General features: G+C 29.1%; 4 protein-coding genes across 9 annotated transcripts in view; 2 read left to right on the top strand and 2 right to left on the bottom strand.

Annotated features, from left to right (window-relative positions):
- LOC130443215 (phosphoglycerate mutase 2-like) overlaps positions 1-2,490 on the bottom strand; it is a 30,355-nt gene extending 27,865 nt beyond the window's left edge. Inside the window, exon 1 of the mRNA XM_056777754.1 lies at positions 2,249-2,490. The gene's annotated coding sequence lies outside the window, so the exon portion shown is untranslated. The remainder of the gene's footprint in view (positions 1-2,248) is intronic.
- Positions 491-3,607, top strand: LOC130443198 (putative serine protease F56F10.1). 2 transcript variants are annotated; one of them, XM_056777719.1, is made up of 7 exons: positions 491-611; positions 759-964; positions 1,019-1,203; positions 1,859-2,094; positions 2,560-3,012; positions 3,065-3,367; positions 3,420-3,607. In XM_056777719.1, the coding sequence occupies exons 1-7, from the start codon at positions 575-577 to the stop codon at positions 3,527-3,529; spliced, it is 1,530 nt and encodes a 509-aa protein (XP_056633697.1). In that variant the 5' UTR covers positions 491-574; the 3' UTR covers positions 3,530-3,607. The 2 variants fall into 2 exon arrangements, with proteins under 2 accessions (XP_056633697.1, XP_056633704.1); XM_056777726.1 differs by having other exon boundaries at positions 499-611; positions 675-964.
- Positions 3,608-4,132: 525 nt separating this feature from the next.
- Positions 4,133-6,115, top strand: LOC130443166 (ubiquitin-related modifier 1). Its single transcript, XM_056777669.1, has 5 exons — positions 4,133-4,239; positions 4,294-4,364; positions 4,445-4,526; positions 4,576-4,624; positions 4,677-6,115. The coding sequence occupies exons 1-5, from the start codon at positions 4,217-4,219 to the stop codon at positions 4,743-4,745; spliced, it is 294 nt and encodes a 97-aa protein (XP_056633647.1). The 5' UTR covers positions 4,133-4,216; the 3' UTR covers positions 4,746-6,115.
- An 82-nt stretch (positions 6,116-6,197) lies between these two features.
- The window catches only part of LOC130443118 (glycerol kinase-like), an 87,556-nt gene continuing 77,793 nt past the window's right edge, over positions 6,198-15,960 (bottom strand). For 2 of the 5 annotated variants that reach the window (XM_056777612.1, XM_056777620.1), the window contains exons 2-11: positions 11,007-11,265; positions 10,735-10,949; positions 10,465-10,680; positions 10,295-10,405; positions 10,145-10,244; positions 9,924-10,089; positions 9,664-9,869; positions 9,463-9,600; positions 6,629-6,715; positions 6,198-6,478 (exon numbers count right to left, since the gene is read on the bottom strand). In XM_056777612.1, coding sequence (XP_056633590.1) covers positions 6,384-6,478; positions 6,629-6,715; positions 9,463-9,600; positions 9,664-9,869; positions 9,924-10,089; positions 10,145-10,244; positions 10,295-10,405; positions 10,465-10,680; positions 10,735-10,949; positions 11,007-11,265 — 1,593 coding nt within the window. In that variant the 3' untranslated portion in view covers positions 6,198-6,383. Of the gene's footprint in view, positions 6,479-6,628; positions 6,716-9,462; positions 9,601-9,663; positions 9,870-9,923; positions 10,090-10,144; positions 10,245-10,294; positions 10,406-10,464; positions 10,681-10,734; positions 10,950-11,006; positions 11,266-11,400; positions 11,595-15,960 lie in introns of those variants that run through there. The other 3 variants (XM_056777595.1, XM_056777604.1, XR_008909826.1) reach the window with 3 other exon arrangements.

Genomic DNA, 15,960 nt, shown 5'->3' with positions numbered 1-15,960 from the left:
CTAAGGGGTAAGAGTAATGATGAATGAGCGGACGTTAATACACATGATTGAAAAAATAGAAACAACCTTCAAAAAATCCAGAAGGATGAATAAATATTCATATTAACACTTGTATTTACTTAAAAATGTGAAAAAAACGACCGTTTATGGAGGAAAATAAATTTTAACAAAAAAATTGACTTTTAAACAAATTGAACTGAAATTGTGAAAATCCTAGGAGCATCAAGGAAATTTGTGAAACATAACCTCAACTCTTATTATTAAGTCTCATTGACAATCAAATCCATATAACTATATAAAATCGAGAAGAATCAACAAACATTTCATATTTACTCATGTACTTAAAACAAACTAAACATTAATTATACCTAACCCCAACTCTTCTTCTTTTTTGACATAGTAACACATAGAACTAAACAATAATAATTAATGGAATAAGAACGGCACCATAACGTATTTATGGGTTATCTATGGTATTTCACGTCACAATACTGTCATATTTGTCATAATTGTTTACAAACAAAAAAAAATTATTTTTCATCAGTACTATAGTGTATCAATTAGTGCACGGTTAATGAACTTTGGATATGATTACGTAGTAACAAAAACCGGTGAGTGTATGAACTTTTCATGAATAATAATTTATTTAGATAAAAATTATATATTTATCGTAGTACTCGAACTCGTTTTGATATCTACAAATATTCGTTATCTTTTATGTTAAAACCACTTGTATGTACTCGATTGACGCTGAGTAGTCACTATGATGAACAATCAGATACTATCTGTATTAATAATTTTTGTCTGGCTATCGATTTTCAATCCATCAACTTATGGGTATAAATATTTCCGAAATGGTAGATTGGGAAGTAAAAAAGAACCGACGCCACCCAGTAAATACGAAAAATGGTTTACTCAAAATTTGGATCATTTCAATCCCAATGATGAGAGGAACTGGCAGCAGGTAATGGGTGAAATACTCAATGTCAATTTATCATTAAATGGAATTTATTTTTAGAGATATTTTGTGAATGATGAATATGCTAATGATAAAAGGGACGTTGCTTTTCTTATGATTGGAGGAGAAGGAACGGCTTCTGATTATTGGATGACAAATGGATCATGGATTATGTATGCTCAAAAGTATCGCCCAGTTTTGTTTCAATTAGAACACAGATATTATGGAAAGAGTTATCCAACAGAGTAAGATTGATTGTATATTCCATTAATTTGTTTATTGTCGTATTTGTGTTTTTGGAAAAGTTATCTCAAAAAACTAACCGAAAAACTCATTTTTGGTGGTAAAACTTGCAATATTTTGAAAAACTAACCGAAAAACTAGTTTTTGCTACAAACACCTGCAAATATCTAAAAAAAAATACCTGAAGAACTGGATTTTGGTAATAAATATCGGAAATATCTAGAAACGCTAACTGAAAAACTCAATTTTGATAATAAAATTCACAGATATCTTGAAAAACTAACTGAAAAACTCGTTTTTGTTACCAAATATTGGAAAAACTAACCTAAAAACTTGTTTTTGGCAACAAATCTCGTAAATATCTTGGAAAACTAACTGAAAAAAAAATTTTGGTAAAAAAATTCACAGATATGTTGGAAAATTACCAAAAAATTTCGTTTTTGGTAATAAAATTATCTTAGAAAACTAACTGAAAACTTATTTTCAGTTCAAAATTCCCAGATATCTTAAAAAAACTCATTTTTGGTACCAAATTTCTGAGATATCTCTTGAAAAACTCGTTTTGAAACAAGAAACGAGAAATTGAATTTTTGTAGTAAATCTTGCATATTTAGTTCAAATATTGATATCACATTTGCAGTTTTTTTCTGTTTATAGAAATTTAAGTACGGAAAATTTGATATATTTAACAAGTCAACAAGCTTTAGGAGACTTGGCGTTTTTCATGCAAGCCATGAACTCACAATACGAGTTATCTCCAGACGTTAAATGGATTGTTTTTGGTGGATCTTATCCAGGTTGTTTAGCAGCTTGGTTGAGACAGAAATATCCACATTTAACGCACGGAGCTATGTCCGCTAGTGGACCGCTATTAGCAAAATTAGATTTTTCAGGTGAGATGTAATTTAGCTCAAATCTAATCAAATATATCGATAAAACTTGATAATTGGATTAAAATACTCCAATTTATATCAATTATTTAAAAAGAAATTGTTTTTATTAATTTATTACATCAAATGAAACACAATTCGAAATTCAAGTACTCACTTTAAAATATTAATTTTAACCTCATTATTTTATTTAATCTTGTATTTAATAGACTCCAGTTTGAATATTATCACTATTTTTCTGACGAAATTAACAATGATATCACGATAATAACAGAATAACCTACTCTTTTTTTTTAAATATACTGGTTATATTAAAAAATTTCTTCTTTTTTAATCCCTTCAATTCTAACTACTTTCGATGAAGCGACATAGAACTAACTTCATACGATTTTAACCAGGGGCGTATCTAATATTTGTTTTAACAAGATCGATGTGGATTTTTTTCTTAGATGTTATATTTATTTTTAGAATATTTTAAAGTAGTTGCCGATGCATTACGCGCTAGTAACGAAAATTGCGCGAGTGCCGTAAAACAAGGTACCGCGCAGATAGAAATCCTGTTACAAAAATCGTTAGGTCGTAAAAATCTCGACGATATTTTCCGTTTATGCGAAAGTATCGAAGACAATATCGATAATAATTTGGATATTTCGAACTTCTTCCAAAATTTAGCCGACAATTTCGCCGGAATTGTCCAATACAACAAAGATAACAGAGAATCGACTAGAAAATTGAATATAACCGTCGATACGCTCTGTGATATAATGGTAAACGAAACAATCGGACCGGAAGTGAATAGATTAGCAGCTGTAAACGATTTGTTATTAAGAGTGAACAACGAGACTTGTTTGGATTATAAATACGATAAAATGATCGAAGAATTGAAAAATATAAGTTGGGATTCCGAAGCTTCTGAAGGAGGTTGGTTAATTTCTCATTTAAAATCCAAGTTACGAATTTGTTTTAACCATAGGTCGCCAATGGACTTATCAAACATGCACGGAATTTGGTTATTATCAAACCTCCTCGTACAAACCGCATATATTCGGTAACAGATTCGACATAACCTTCTCGATTCAACAATGCGAAGATATATTCGGTTCTTCGTATAACCGATCGTTCCTTGAACAAGCTGTATACAGAACTAACACGTTGTATGGAGGTTTGGACATCGAGGTTAGCAACGTGGTGTTCGTGCATGGGTCTTTGGACCCTTGGCACGTTTTGGGGATCACCGAAACGACCACGAACGAGGCACCGGCGATTTTAATTAAAGGTGAGAGAGGGAAAAGTACTAGGAGCAGAGTTTTGATGATTTTGTTTTATAGGTGCGGCTCATTGTGCTAATATGTATAATCCTGCTGATGATGATACTCCACAATTGAAGGCAGCGAGGGTGCAAATAGAAGAGTTGATTGGAAAGTGGATAGATCTTTGATGGAAATTAATAATTTCGTTGTAAAAATAATAAGAATAAGTTTAACTTGTGAATAAATATTTTGATTTTGAGATTAAATTTATTTTATCTAATTTTTCCCTCGTTACGTCCCTGCCTATAGCCAATTTCATTGTTATGATGTAGTTGTAGTAATTTTTTACAGTACAGTAAAAACTGTGCTAGATAACGTAAAGTTCAAGTCAATTAATTAAATAGAAAAGAAGAAAATTATCGAATAGATTTTTTTATAGCATTTAATTGAAATATCAGTTATTAATTTTTGTATTATTTTAATCAATAATTAAATTTATTGTTATCTAAAAGAAGAAAATTGGATGGAAGAATAAAATTTATCAATTTTTCCTTGAAAAATATATTGCTATGACGTCATATATTTTTAAAAAGTAGATCATGAATATTCGCATGATTTTATCGAAATATAAATGTATCAAATTCTGTGATTCCTATAAGTATTTTTTTGAAAAATACTTTCTTATGACGTCATATAATCACAAAATCGATCATGAATATACGTTTATTTCTATGTACAAGAAAAATTGTCCTAAGCGACATACATATGAAGTCTCCTAAATGTATAAAAAAGAAGAAACGAAATTTGACATACCCACTTTAAATGCGAGGTTATAGATTGTTTTAAGCATTATTTTTAATCCTGATTAAAAAAAAATGGAAATTACATTAGAATTTAGGTAAATGTACGAATAAATTTGGATTTTTTTCTTATGAAAATTTCGATATTTCAGTGGAGGTGCCGAACTACTATTCGGTAATAAAAAAACTCATAACGTTACATTACCACAAAAAGAAAATGACTGTAAGTGATTATTATTAAATACGTTTCTAATTAAAACGAAAAAATTTCAATTTATATCATTTGAAAAACGAATTTTTTAGGGTCGTTAGGAGATTTATTGATTTGGATAACAGATAATCTGTTAGTGGAAAAACCTGAAATGTTTTTGCAAGAAAAATCAGTGTAAGTAAATTTTTTTTTCAATAAATCTTTTATTTAACAATTTTTACAGGCGTCCGGGGATTTTAGTTTTAATTAACGATATAGATTGGGAACTAATGGTAATAATACTTACCTTTTTGTCATATTTCCACTGTAACGATTTTTTTTCAGAATACAGTAAACTACAAAATTCAGGCGAAGGATAAGATACTATTTATATCCACTTTACATGGGGGATAAAATTCTATTATTTTCTTATAAAAAATTGTTCTACATTAAATAATTTTTTTTATTTTGTCAAATTGTCAAATTGTTTTTTCAACAAAAATTATACAATTCTTTTTATCATCACTCAACTCGATTTTTTAGCATTTTTGACCAATTTTGTTAGAAATGAATCATTTTTAGTTTTTTTCTATTTAATAATATTTCATAAATTGTAGTTTAAATGCACTGGGAAAACTAATGTTTGGGAATAAAAAAATTAATAAATATCAAACAATGGGCACTTTAAAAAGTAACGAGGATTGAAGAGATACTTTGAAAGTACATTTTACTTCAATAAAGAAAAGAATGCTTAGCATCACACAATTCGATTTTTTAGCATTTTTTAACATACTTACAGTAAATTACGAGGGTAGCTGCAAAAGTTTTCAATTTACATTGAAACAGAAAAATACACAGGGCATGGAAAAAATGATTTGAAGATGTTTTTATGTTGAAAATTATTCATATAGGCAGATGGATTTTGATGATATAAAAATAGATGAAATTCGAACTTTTTACAGCGCCTAAAAGGGTATGTGGGGTCAAAATGGTACTTTTTAATGCCATTTTAATTCAATTAAAAACTTTTAGCATATAACACTATTTTTAGCATTTTTCTACTAATTGTATTTATATTGAATACTTTTTATATTTATCCCTTTAATCTTCATTCTTCATCCTCTAAATTCATTATGTTGGTTATCATCATTATCATGTTGTAGCAATATATGAGGGGTTTTTATAATTTTCTGACTCATTCTATTAGAATTATGAATCAATTTTACTATTTCTTAAAAAAATTTCCATTACTAGGGATACTGGAAGAACATAAAAACCACACAGGAAAAATCAGAAAAATATTTCACTTCAACAGATGAATTTAACAATGGAATAAATACATCGAGTAACAAAAAATGAGAAAAAAAATGAAAACACGTTTTTATTACATAAAATAGTTTTTCTTCAATTTTCTTCAAATTATTAAGGAAAAAAGGATCTAAATTGTATTAAAGGGGTATTTGGAGAAGATAAGAGGATTATCTTATGAGAATAAGGAAAAAATTAAGTACATAATGAAGGAAAAACGAAAAGGAACTAAAAAAATGATGGAAAAAGTGAACAAAACATGTTTTCATTACATTACGTTTTTTTTCCTAATTCAATAGGGAAAAAGGGTCTCAATGATATTGCAGGTGTCATTTCTCAACTGTCAAACGTTTACGATATGACATATCCTCAAAAATACAGTGAAAATTCTTTTTTGTGAACTGGTGACATCTTGTTCATATTAAATTAGTCTTATTTTAATTTTGTGTTGTCATCCCTTAAATGTCAAACAATTTTAATGCGATATAACCTCAAATAACTACCAAACTTTGTTTTTTTTTTCATATGACTCTAAACTAAAAGGGGGTAGTAGACGAATTTCTTTTTGGTTCATTTTATTAATTATTTCTATAATCACAGTAACATAGTTAACTAATTTATCACCTAATTAAATGAAACTAAATTAAAATCACAGTTGAACAAAACCAAACAACCCGTACCAATACAACCCAAAACAAATAATCATAAATGCGAATTATTTAAAAAAATTGCGATTGATCGAATTTAAGAAGGTTTTTGCAAAATTTCCGATACTATAATAATAACTGCTACTCCAATAAGAAACAGTCCAGCAGGTACAGCGGCAGCTATCTTCCCTTCTAACAAGAAAACCGAAAATTAATGGTCCATAGGGTTGAGTTACTTCATATTGTTACCGAATATTTCTATTTTCAAAATTTGTGAGGAAATACAGGAAATATTGAACGTAGAATTGTTTGAAATAAAAAAAAAATCAATTCCCTACTTACTGTAACTGTCGTTTGATGTATCTGTAGTGGCCCAACCTAAAGATCTTTCGATGGCGCGTTTCCATTGTGCGTGTTTTATATCCCTCACTAAAAAAAAATGATTTATCATTTTTCCTTACGATTATTTATCGTTTAATTAGACCTAGGGTCTAAAATTATTGTGAATTGAGTGCAAAGAAAGCTGCTAATAAGGAAAATAGGAAATAGATACTGAAAAATTATTGAGACATCTAAAAATAGTAGAATATGTGAATAAAAAGAAAGATCTGGAAAACGAGATAATCAATTAACAATCGGACTGATTGAATGGGCAAAACAATAAGGAAAAATCAAACAACCATTGATGAAAAATTATGATTTAAGTTTAAGGAAAAGCGTCTAAATAGGACAAAATATGGGAGCAAGAAGAAAAGAGACACGGAAAGAATCGAAAATATAAAATAAATACCAGATACTATATTTTTGAGAAACAAAATGGACAGAATAAGAAAATGAGAAACTAAGTGGTAAAAGTAAAGTAAAAAAAAGTAAATAAAGCATCTAATAAGAATAAAATAAGGAAATAAAAACAGGGGATAGGTTTTTATTGGAATGGGGGTGATAAAATGTTCAAATTACATAGAAACCAAAAAAATAAAGCAAACGAATTAATAAAATGAATAAAACCAAAAGAAACACAGAAAATAAAGAAAAGTGACATTAAATGAAGGAAATACATCTAAAAGGGGGAAAATCTGGGATTAAGAGGAAAAGAAACATGAAAAGAACCAAAATTATCGAATAAATACAAGATACTATTAATTTGAGAACCAAAATAAGGAAATGGGAGACTAAATAGATACTGAAAAAATAAATAAAAGCCTCTAAGAAAAATAAAATAAGCAAACAAAAACAGGGGTAGATTTTTATTGGAATGGGGATGACTAAAAGGTCAAATTACATAGAAAACAAAAAAGTAAAGTGAAAAAATTGGCAAAATTATCAAGAAAACCAAAAGAAACACAGATAATTAAGAAACATGACATTCAATGTAGGAAATACATCTAAAAAGGAAAAATTAAGGATCAAGGGGAAAATAAACCTGAAAAGAACCAATATTATAGGATAAATACAAGATTTGAATGCCCAAAAGGACAAATTAAAAGTTGAAACTATTAAAGGCAGAATGAAATTTGAACATTGAGTCATTACAGTTTAGAAGTATGGAAACAAGAAAAAATGAGAAGATTTCATGATAATGTGGATAACAAAAAGTCGAAATTACATGAGAAATTAAAAATGTGAGGAAACAAATGGATAATATGATGAATAAAATTGAAACAAATATAAAAATAAAACAAAATAGCAGTTAAAAAAGCTTTGAAAGATTCAAAATAATTCAATAAATACATGATATTATTAATTTGAGTGTGCAGGATTTATGAAAAGAACAAAATCAATAATTAGAAAGATGAAATAGACGGAATAATAAATAAATCTAAAAGAAACATAGAAAATGAAAAATAACAGTTTGAAAAGTAAACAATTAGGAATAAAGCAGCAAGGAGATCCCGAAAGAATCATAATTATGAAAAGTATACACAATTTTGTCAATTTGGAAACCAGAAAGGACAAAATAAGGCAGGCACATCAAATTCTTAAAATTGACAGATTTAAGGCGATTGAAACTTAGAAAAAGTACAAAATGATGAATGAACATAGAAAATAATGAAAAATGACGGTTAAAGTAGTTGGGATCTTTTAAAATGGAGCAAAAAGGAAAAAAGACATTGAAAAAGATTCAAACTTTACTGTCAATTTGGAAGGTAGAATGGACAAAATAAGTGACTAATGACTTACAACAAGAACGAAATCTAGGTACCAAAATAAATAAAAGATATTTAGAATGATGATATACAGAAATTACTTTGGCAATCAACAATTATAGAAATCAAATGGAGAAAACCATGACTAAAACTGGAAGAAACACACAATCATGAAAAAAAAATCTTAAAAGGACTGAATTTTGAAACAAAAAGAAAAGAAGAAATGAAGAATAAAAGTATAGGAGAAACATAAAAAATTTAAAATTGACAGACGGGAGATGATTGAAGCTTCTAAATAAAACCATATATGGAAACAAGAACGAATTAAAGAATGTAATAACAATTTAAATAACATAATAACTAAATTTTATAAAAAAAAAACAATTATAGGGATCAAACAGTCAAAATAATGGAATAACCTGGAAGACTTGAGACAGTCAAAAAGAGACAAAATTAGGAAAAAAGCAGAAAAGAGACATGGAAAGAATTAAAATGATAGATGAAAAGAATAACGACAATTAAACAGCCACAAAAGACAAAATAAGGAATTAAACTATAAAAGACAAACGAATATTAGAAAATTAATAGACAGGTGAATGATTGAGGCACGTAAATAAAACAATATATGGAAAGAAGAACAAATTAAAGAACATAGTAACAATTAGAAGGACATAATAACTAAATTTCATAAAAAATCAACAATTATAGGAATCAAATGGTCAAAATAATGGAATAACGTAGAAGACTTAAAGAAAAACAGTCGAATAGAAACAAAATTTGAAAAAAAGCAGAAAAGAGATATAGAAAGAATCAAATATCGACAATTAGACAGCCCTAAAAGACAAAAAATAGCTAAAAAAATGAGATATAGAAATAACTATAAAAAAACTCTTAAATAAGTAAAAAGATGAAACAACTAAACTAAAAACAATAATAGATACTGAAACTATTAAAAAAACGAGTAATACTCAATAGAAACAAATTATTACAAAAAATTTTTGATACATTTAATAAAACATAGACACTCACTGTCAACAGAAATCCTTGGAATGTAAGTATCACATGGTACAGGTAGGATTTTATCTATTTCCCATACTTCAATACCTTCAGCTATACCGGCAACTATTGCGGCTCCTAATGACGTCGTTTCGGCCATTGTGGGTCTAACTATACAAAACAAATATCTTAATAATTCCATTAAATATTAATAATAGTGAAATAAATACACACCTACCGGAATACCGCAATAATCAGCCTGCATCTGCATAAGATATTCATTAACAGTCATCCCACCATCGACCAACAGTTTTTGTAACGGGTATCTACAATCAGAAGACATCGCTTCCAATACGTCTCTAACTTGAAAACACACAGCTTCCAAAGCAGCTTTTACCAAATGCCCCGGTTTAGTTTCTTCAGTAAGTCCACATATTACACTGAAATTAACAAAAATTCTATTTCGTTTATATAAAAGGTGAGATTTATCATACCTCCTGGCATCTTTTCTCCAATAAGGTGCGTACAAACCGGAAAAAGCAGGAACGAAAACAATTTCGCCACCTTTACTATCGGAATCGACTGAAAGAGCTAATTCAGTAGTTTCAGATACGTCTTTAAACAACTGTAAATTATCTCTTAACCATTTGATTGCTATACCTGTGAGAAACGATGTAAATTACAAATTTTTTAGGAGATTTAAGTAAAAACAGACCTGCTATAGCTACTGAACCTTCTAAAGCGTAAACAGGTTTTGTTTTTGGTCCAAATTGATAAGCAACAGTCGTAAGTAGTCCATTTTTCGATTTAACAATCTTGAAATTGAAAAATAAAATATGCTATATAATTATTATTTTAAACCTACCGAATGTCCTGTATTATATAAAATAAAACACCCTGTACCATAAGTACTTTTAGCTTGACCGGATTTAAAGCACATTTGACCTACTAAAGCAGCTTGTTGGTCACCTAAAATCTATAAAAACCCCTTTTTAATGATAGTAATTGAGAGTAGTTCAAAAGTCTCTTTCTTACACCAGCTATTGGTACTCCGTCTAGAAGAGAATCCATCACAATCACCGCATATATTTCCGAAGAACTTCGTATTTCTGGTAAAATATTCATCGGAATACCAAAAATGTCGCACAATCTTTTATCCCATTGTAAAGTTTCGATATTCATTAGCATAGTTCTAGAAGCATTTGTCGGATCTGTGATATGGATACCGCCGTCCGGACCTCCGGTCATATTCTACAATGTTAAATATTATCAAGTTGGTTAATACATTTTTTTTGTTGTATTTACCCAAACTAACCAACTGTCGATATTTCCGAATAAACACCTTTCCTCTTCTATTGCTTTTTTTACATTCGGTACATTATCCATTAGCCATTTTATTTTAAGGGCACTAAAGTAAGTACTAACTGGGAGACCGCAAGTGTTTTGTAAGAAATCTTGTTTACGTTTACCATTTTGTAAGATTTCGTCGACGGTAGACGAAGTCCTAACGTCCATCCATACTGCAAACCCCCAGAAATTAACCCCTCATTATATGAATGTTTATTAATCAAACTTACCGATGGCATTATAAAGTGGTACTCCTGTTATGGGATCCCATAAAACTGTTGTTTCCCTTTGGTTGGTTATTCCAATACTTGCAATATCTGCGTAATCTATATTAAGTTTTTCTAAATTATCGCAAGTTGCTGCTATCGTTTCTTTAACTATTTGAAGTATAATTAAAGCGTCTTGTTCAAACCATCCCTCTTTCGGTACAATCGATGGGATCTCTATTTGATGATAGGTTAAAACTTCTGCTGTTTTAGAAGCAAATACCTAATAGAAAGATCATTTTTATACAAAACATTACTGTGAACTTTGTACCTGTTACATTAAATATTTAAATTGAAAGTAAAATTTGAAAATTTTTATTCAAATGCGTGTTTTTTTATAAATCATACATTTACGTACCACGAATCTAGTACTTGAAGTACCTTCATCTATAACTCCTATTAAAGGACCGTATTTTAATCTGGTATCGCTCATAATGTATAATTTAAATTTTAAATTCGGTTTAATAATGTGAATACATTTTTTTAAATAAACATCTAATACCTTTATCTCTTGTCATATACTGTCAAAACATGAATACAAATTTTTGTTCTGTGAGCATAAAGTACCAGATTTATAATATAAAATCAGAGAAAGATAGACAACTTTCTTTACGTGTATGTAACTAGGATTATCTAAAAGAAATAATGATAATAATTCAATCTTATGATAATAAGATTGAACAAAATTACGTAATAATATCATGAAGTAACTTGTTGTATTATATATGTAATACATCTATGTGGACATTTTCTATGAGTGGAAGTTGTTCCGACTAAGAAAGACAAAATGGCAACGACTTCTGTATCGTCCGATGTTCCAGCTGTTCTGCGCGTTCTCAAGCATGCGCAGTGTACATAAAGTATCTCGAACGAGAGAAAAAATGAATATGTCGGCATCTTAACGTAGGGATGATTTTTCCCATACCAACTGTCCATATAAGAGTATTACATATATGGCTATACTGTGAGAGTAAGAAACTACATTATTTTATATCATTTTGAAGAGAATACTATAAGCTTTATGGTTTTAATGAGAAAGGGTTCAATTTTTTTTACATCGAAACAGATTATTTGTGTTCCATGAACACATACGAAATATAAAAAAGTAGGCAACTTATTTTATACGTTTGTAAATAGAATTATCTTAAAATAGGAGATTATAAAACGACAGTTAACAAAATATTACGGAAGATGATAAATTTAAAATGTTTTCGTCTATTTTTAGAAAGAAATTTTCAATCTTCAAGAAAATAACAACGATAATTTACTCTTGTTGATATGTATGCAAATGTTATTAAACTAATTCCATTTCTCGGTTGATGATTGTATAATATTTGTCGTTTCATTCAGGTTACGATGTATAATAATTTTCAAAAGTCAACTAATAGGTAGTTAAATACACTTTTTAAAGTGATCTTTTCACAAAAATTTATATAAACATGTTAATAAATATTTTAAAATGGAATTTATATTGTAAACAACTACTAGTGATTGAATTCAAATTAATTAATATTATTATATATTTCTTATAGTATATATACGAGGAGGTAAAAAAAATATATATAATGAAAAAGAATGTTTTTTTGGAATTACATAATAGACTATGTTATTTTTATAAATAAATATGTTTATACACAATGTATTCAAAATGTTTTGTGTACAAGAATGGTTTATTAACGAACTTGAAAATATGTAGACAACTTGTGCTACGGCCATTGTTATAAAAATTTACAATTCAATACACGATGACTGCGCACATATTTTTTTTTCGATTGATAATAATCAGGGACGAACTATCCTTAATGATAAACATCAGTATTATTTTCAATTTATGTTAAAATGATTCTGTTTTGAGGTGTTTTGTAATGGTAATTTTTTTTTCTATTCTATTCAAAATTTCCTTTCTTGCCGGATACATAAAAATACGATAAATGTTTGGTTTAGTTAAAAGCTATTGAAAAACTGATATTTTAATTTTTTGTTAATTTTTTCTATAATTTTGTTACCGTTACTTGGCCCAGAAAATTCCTTTTTAATGTTCCATTACCGTACAAATAAATTAATCCCCTCCGATATATCTGATACACATTTTAGGAAAAACCAATATTCCTATCTCTTCATTGATACATATTTACACGAATCCATGCGAGAAGTTTGGAAACGAGAATGTCTCAGGACAGCGAAGCGATCAGATCTCGAACGCCGAGATTCAACAAAGTTACGCGGTATCCAGAGATTCGACTCGCGCGACGTAGTCAAATCTTTTCGATTTTCTGAATGTGATAAGCTATGTTCGAAATCTACGTGGAAAATTGAGGCAACTTTAACTGTTTTTAGGTGATCCTGTATGGATATAATTTTATTATAGTTACGACAAACAAATTGTCACGATTTGCCCATTAGAAACCGTATAAATATACGTGTAATACCTTGTACAACGAGTTGCCGTATACTACCAGTCGAGCTACATATATTTATATGAATTAGTTACTTCACTAATTAGTATAATTCACTTTACACCAAACAGTTATGATTCGTGGTGAAATTGCCAAAGATTTTTCTAGTCGAGGATCACGCCTGTCGGGACTCGTGATGGTTTCAATACAGCTAAGATCTTATTTATTAGAGGTTATAGACCAGGGTAGGCAAGCCTTTAAAAGTGATAAAAAGTGAAAAAAGAAATAATAGTAGAATGAAACCCATTGGAGAAGGATGAGAATATCATAAAAATGGGAGGAAAAATAATTTACACGCGATCGGAGGTCGGGGAGGGAGAGAGGGTGGAGTTTTTAAGAGTAACAAAACGGATTATCGCGATTTCCGGCAAAACTATAAAGACTTATGAAAAAAAATCAAATGGCGAACTTTTTTTCATAACCTCAAAATTTATGTAAAAATTTGAAATAACCAAGTTTTTGGTTTTTCATTTTTCTTTTACAAAAAAAAAATATTTTTTTCACGAAATTTAGTGAAAACTTATCTTCTTATGTCACAAAGAAATTGTAATTTATTTGTTTTGAAATATTTATTTTCTCACCTTATTTTTTAATAAAAATTTAAAAACTCGGTTATTTCAAGTTTTCACATACATTTTGAGGTTATGAAAAAAAGTGTAAATACAAAAGTTGTAGATCTTTTTATTGCCTACAACTTACCCATGTGCCTTCTTTCATTTGACTTGTAGTTTTGCCGGAAATGAAGATAAATCGTTTTTAACCCTTAAAAATCCACTCCCTTCCCCTTCCCGACCTCAAATCATCCTTAAATTTTTTTCCATTCATTTTTATCATAGTATCCACCTTTTGCAATGGGTTCCATCCTACTATTATTTTTTTTTGGTTTCAAAAATGATCGACCCTGGTCTATATTATATCAGCTCTATACGGTCTCGTATTTACCATTTCTTTGAAATTATAAAAATCAAAATTTATACACGAAATTTTTTTTCAATTCCTAGTGTTTTTTTATATATACGAGGTTTGTCTATAGAATATGGTTCCCAACGAATTTTCAATATAAAAAACATGTTTCTTTGCATTGTTTTTTTCACTTTAGCAATCACTTCGTCGGGAAACGTCATGGAGTGCACAATTTGCGCATATGCTGCTCATCCCATAAACCTCACTCAGTGGGGAATGGATGTCCGAATCGAAGAGCCTAATTCGCACCTGGCGTGAGAATCGAATGGAAGCCATATCTTCCACGGCTTCCAAGACAAGAATGGCCGTTGTAGAAGGTACGCCTAACAGCGTTCCAAGCGTCCGTAGCTCCTTGGGGATCTTATTTTATGTACAACCCTCGTAAAATAGAATGTAATTGAAGAACGCTACGTAACATAAAATGCCGGTTTGTTTACCTCTAATACCAATATAATAAATAATTGTGTTTTTTTTTCTTATAATGTTTCGTATTAACATAAAAAGATTTTTTGAGAAAGCGGTTTATAATTATACGTCATCGAAGATTCTTGCAAATATTTTCATGCTTCGCTGATTTCTTGTATAATTAAGTAATATACGGTGTGGAACAGACAAATGGTGTGTTGGCAAAAACGCTTCGATGTGTTGTAGTGAAAATTTTTTTATGTAATTAGTTTACGTTGCGTACGCCCGATTTCCTTGAAATTTTAGTATGTTGTGGAGAAAATTATGCTGATTAATTCAATATATTACTCCTTCACATACTTCACATACTTTTTCAAGGTTGAAAATTTAGATAGGTTAAGTTATGTTAGGTTAGGATAGGTTAGGTTAGGGTAATTATACACTTTCACGGTCACCTGGTTTTTTGGCTCTAGAAAATCGAAAAATGGATGGATTTTAATGATCTTGGTCTCAAAATGTTCCATTTTACGGCGGATTTATAAAAAAAATTAGTAGAAATAGCTGAAACGAAAATTTCTCATAGTTTTACTGTTTTAAATCGTAAAAAAAACGGTTTTGCAAAATAATCCTTTACAAAAAATTATCTCATTATCAGATAAAGTTCTTATATTTTTTTTGTATTCTACATAAATTAATAAACAATTTAAAAAAAATCCAAAAAAATGATTTTTTCAGTTTTTATAGCTTAAAATGAAATCGATGAAAAACAATCAATTTTCGTGAATAGTTTCGTACTATATTCTTCAATGTTAATAGTTTTTGGACCATTAAAAATCGAAAAATAGATAAATTTTATAATTTTGGTCTCAAAATGTTCCATTTTACGACGAATTTATGAAAAACACGGGGGTAGTGGCTGAATTTGCGGTTTTTAATAGTTTTAAACCTTAAATAGTAGAAAAACTTTTTTTTTTTATAAATCCGCCGTAAAATGGAACATTTTGAGACCAAGATCATTAAAATCCATCCATTTTTCGATTTTCTAGAGCCAAAAATCCAGGTGACCGTGAAAGTGTATAATTACCTAGGTTAGG

This window comes from Diorhabda sublineata, chromosome 1 (assembly GCF_026230105.1).
Source record: "Diorhabda sublineata isolate icDioSubl1.1 chromosome 1, icDioSubl1.1, whole genome shotgun sequence".
Lineage (NCBI taxonomy): Eukaryota > Metazoa > Arthropoda > Insecta > Coleoptera > Chrysomelidae > Diorhabda > Diorhabda sublineata.
The sequence above is the reverse complement of the archived record's forward strand: the minus strand, read 5'-3'. Positions and strand labels throughout refer to the sequence as shown.

Coding starts and splice junctions, on each gene's coding strand:
- LOC130443198 (XM_056777719.1), top strand. CDS start 575: ATGAACTTTGGATATGATTACGTAGTAACAAAAACCG. Junction 1,204..1,858: donor GGAAAGAGTTATCCAACAGA/GTAAGATTGATT, acceptor TTCTGTTTATAG/AAATTTAAGTACGGAAAATT. Junction 3,368..3,419: donor ACCGGCGATTTTAATTAAAG/GTGAGAGAGGGA, acceptor TTTGTTTTATAG/GTGCGGCTCATTGTGCTAAT.
- LOC130443166 (XM_056777669.1), top strand. CDS start 4,217: ATGGAAATTACATTAGAATTTAG. Junction 4,527..4,575: donor TTTTTGCAAGAAAAATCAGT/GTAAGTAAATTT, acceptor CAATTTTTACAG/GCGTCCGGGGATTTTAGTTT. Junction 4,625..4,676: donor ATATAGATTGGGAACTAATG/GTAATAATACTT, acceptor ATTTTTTTTCAG/AATACAGTAAACTACAAAAT.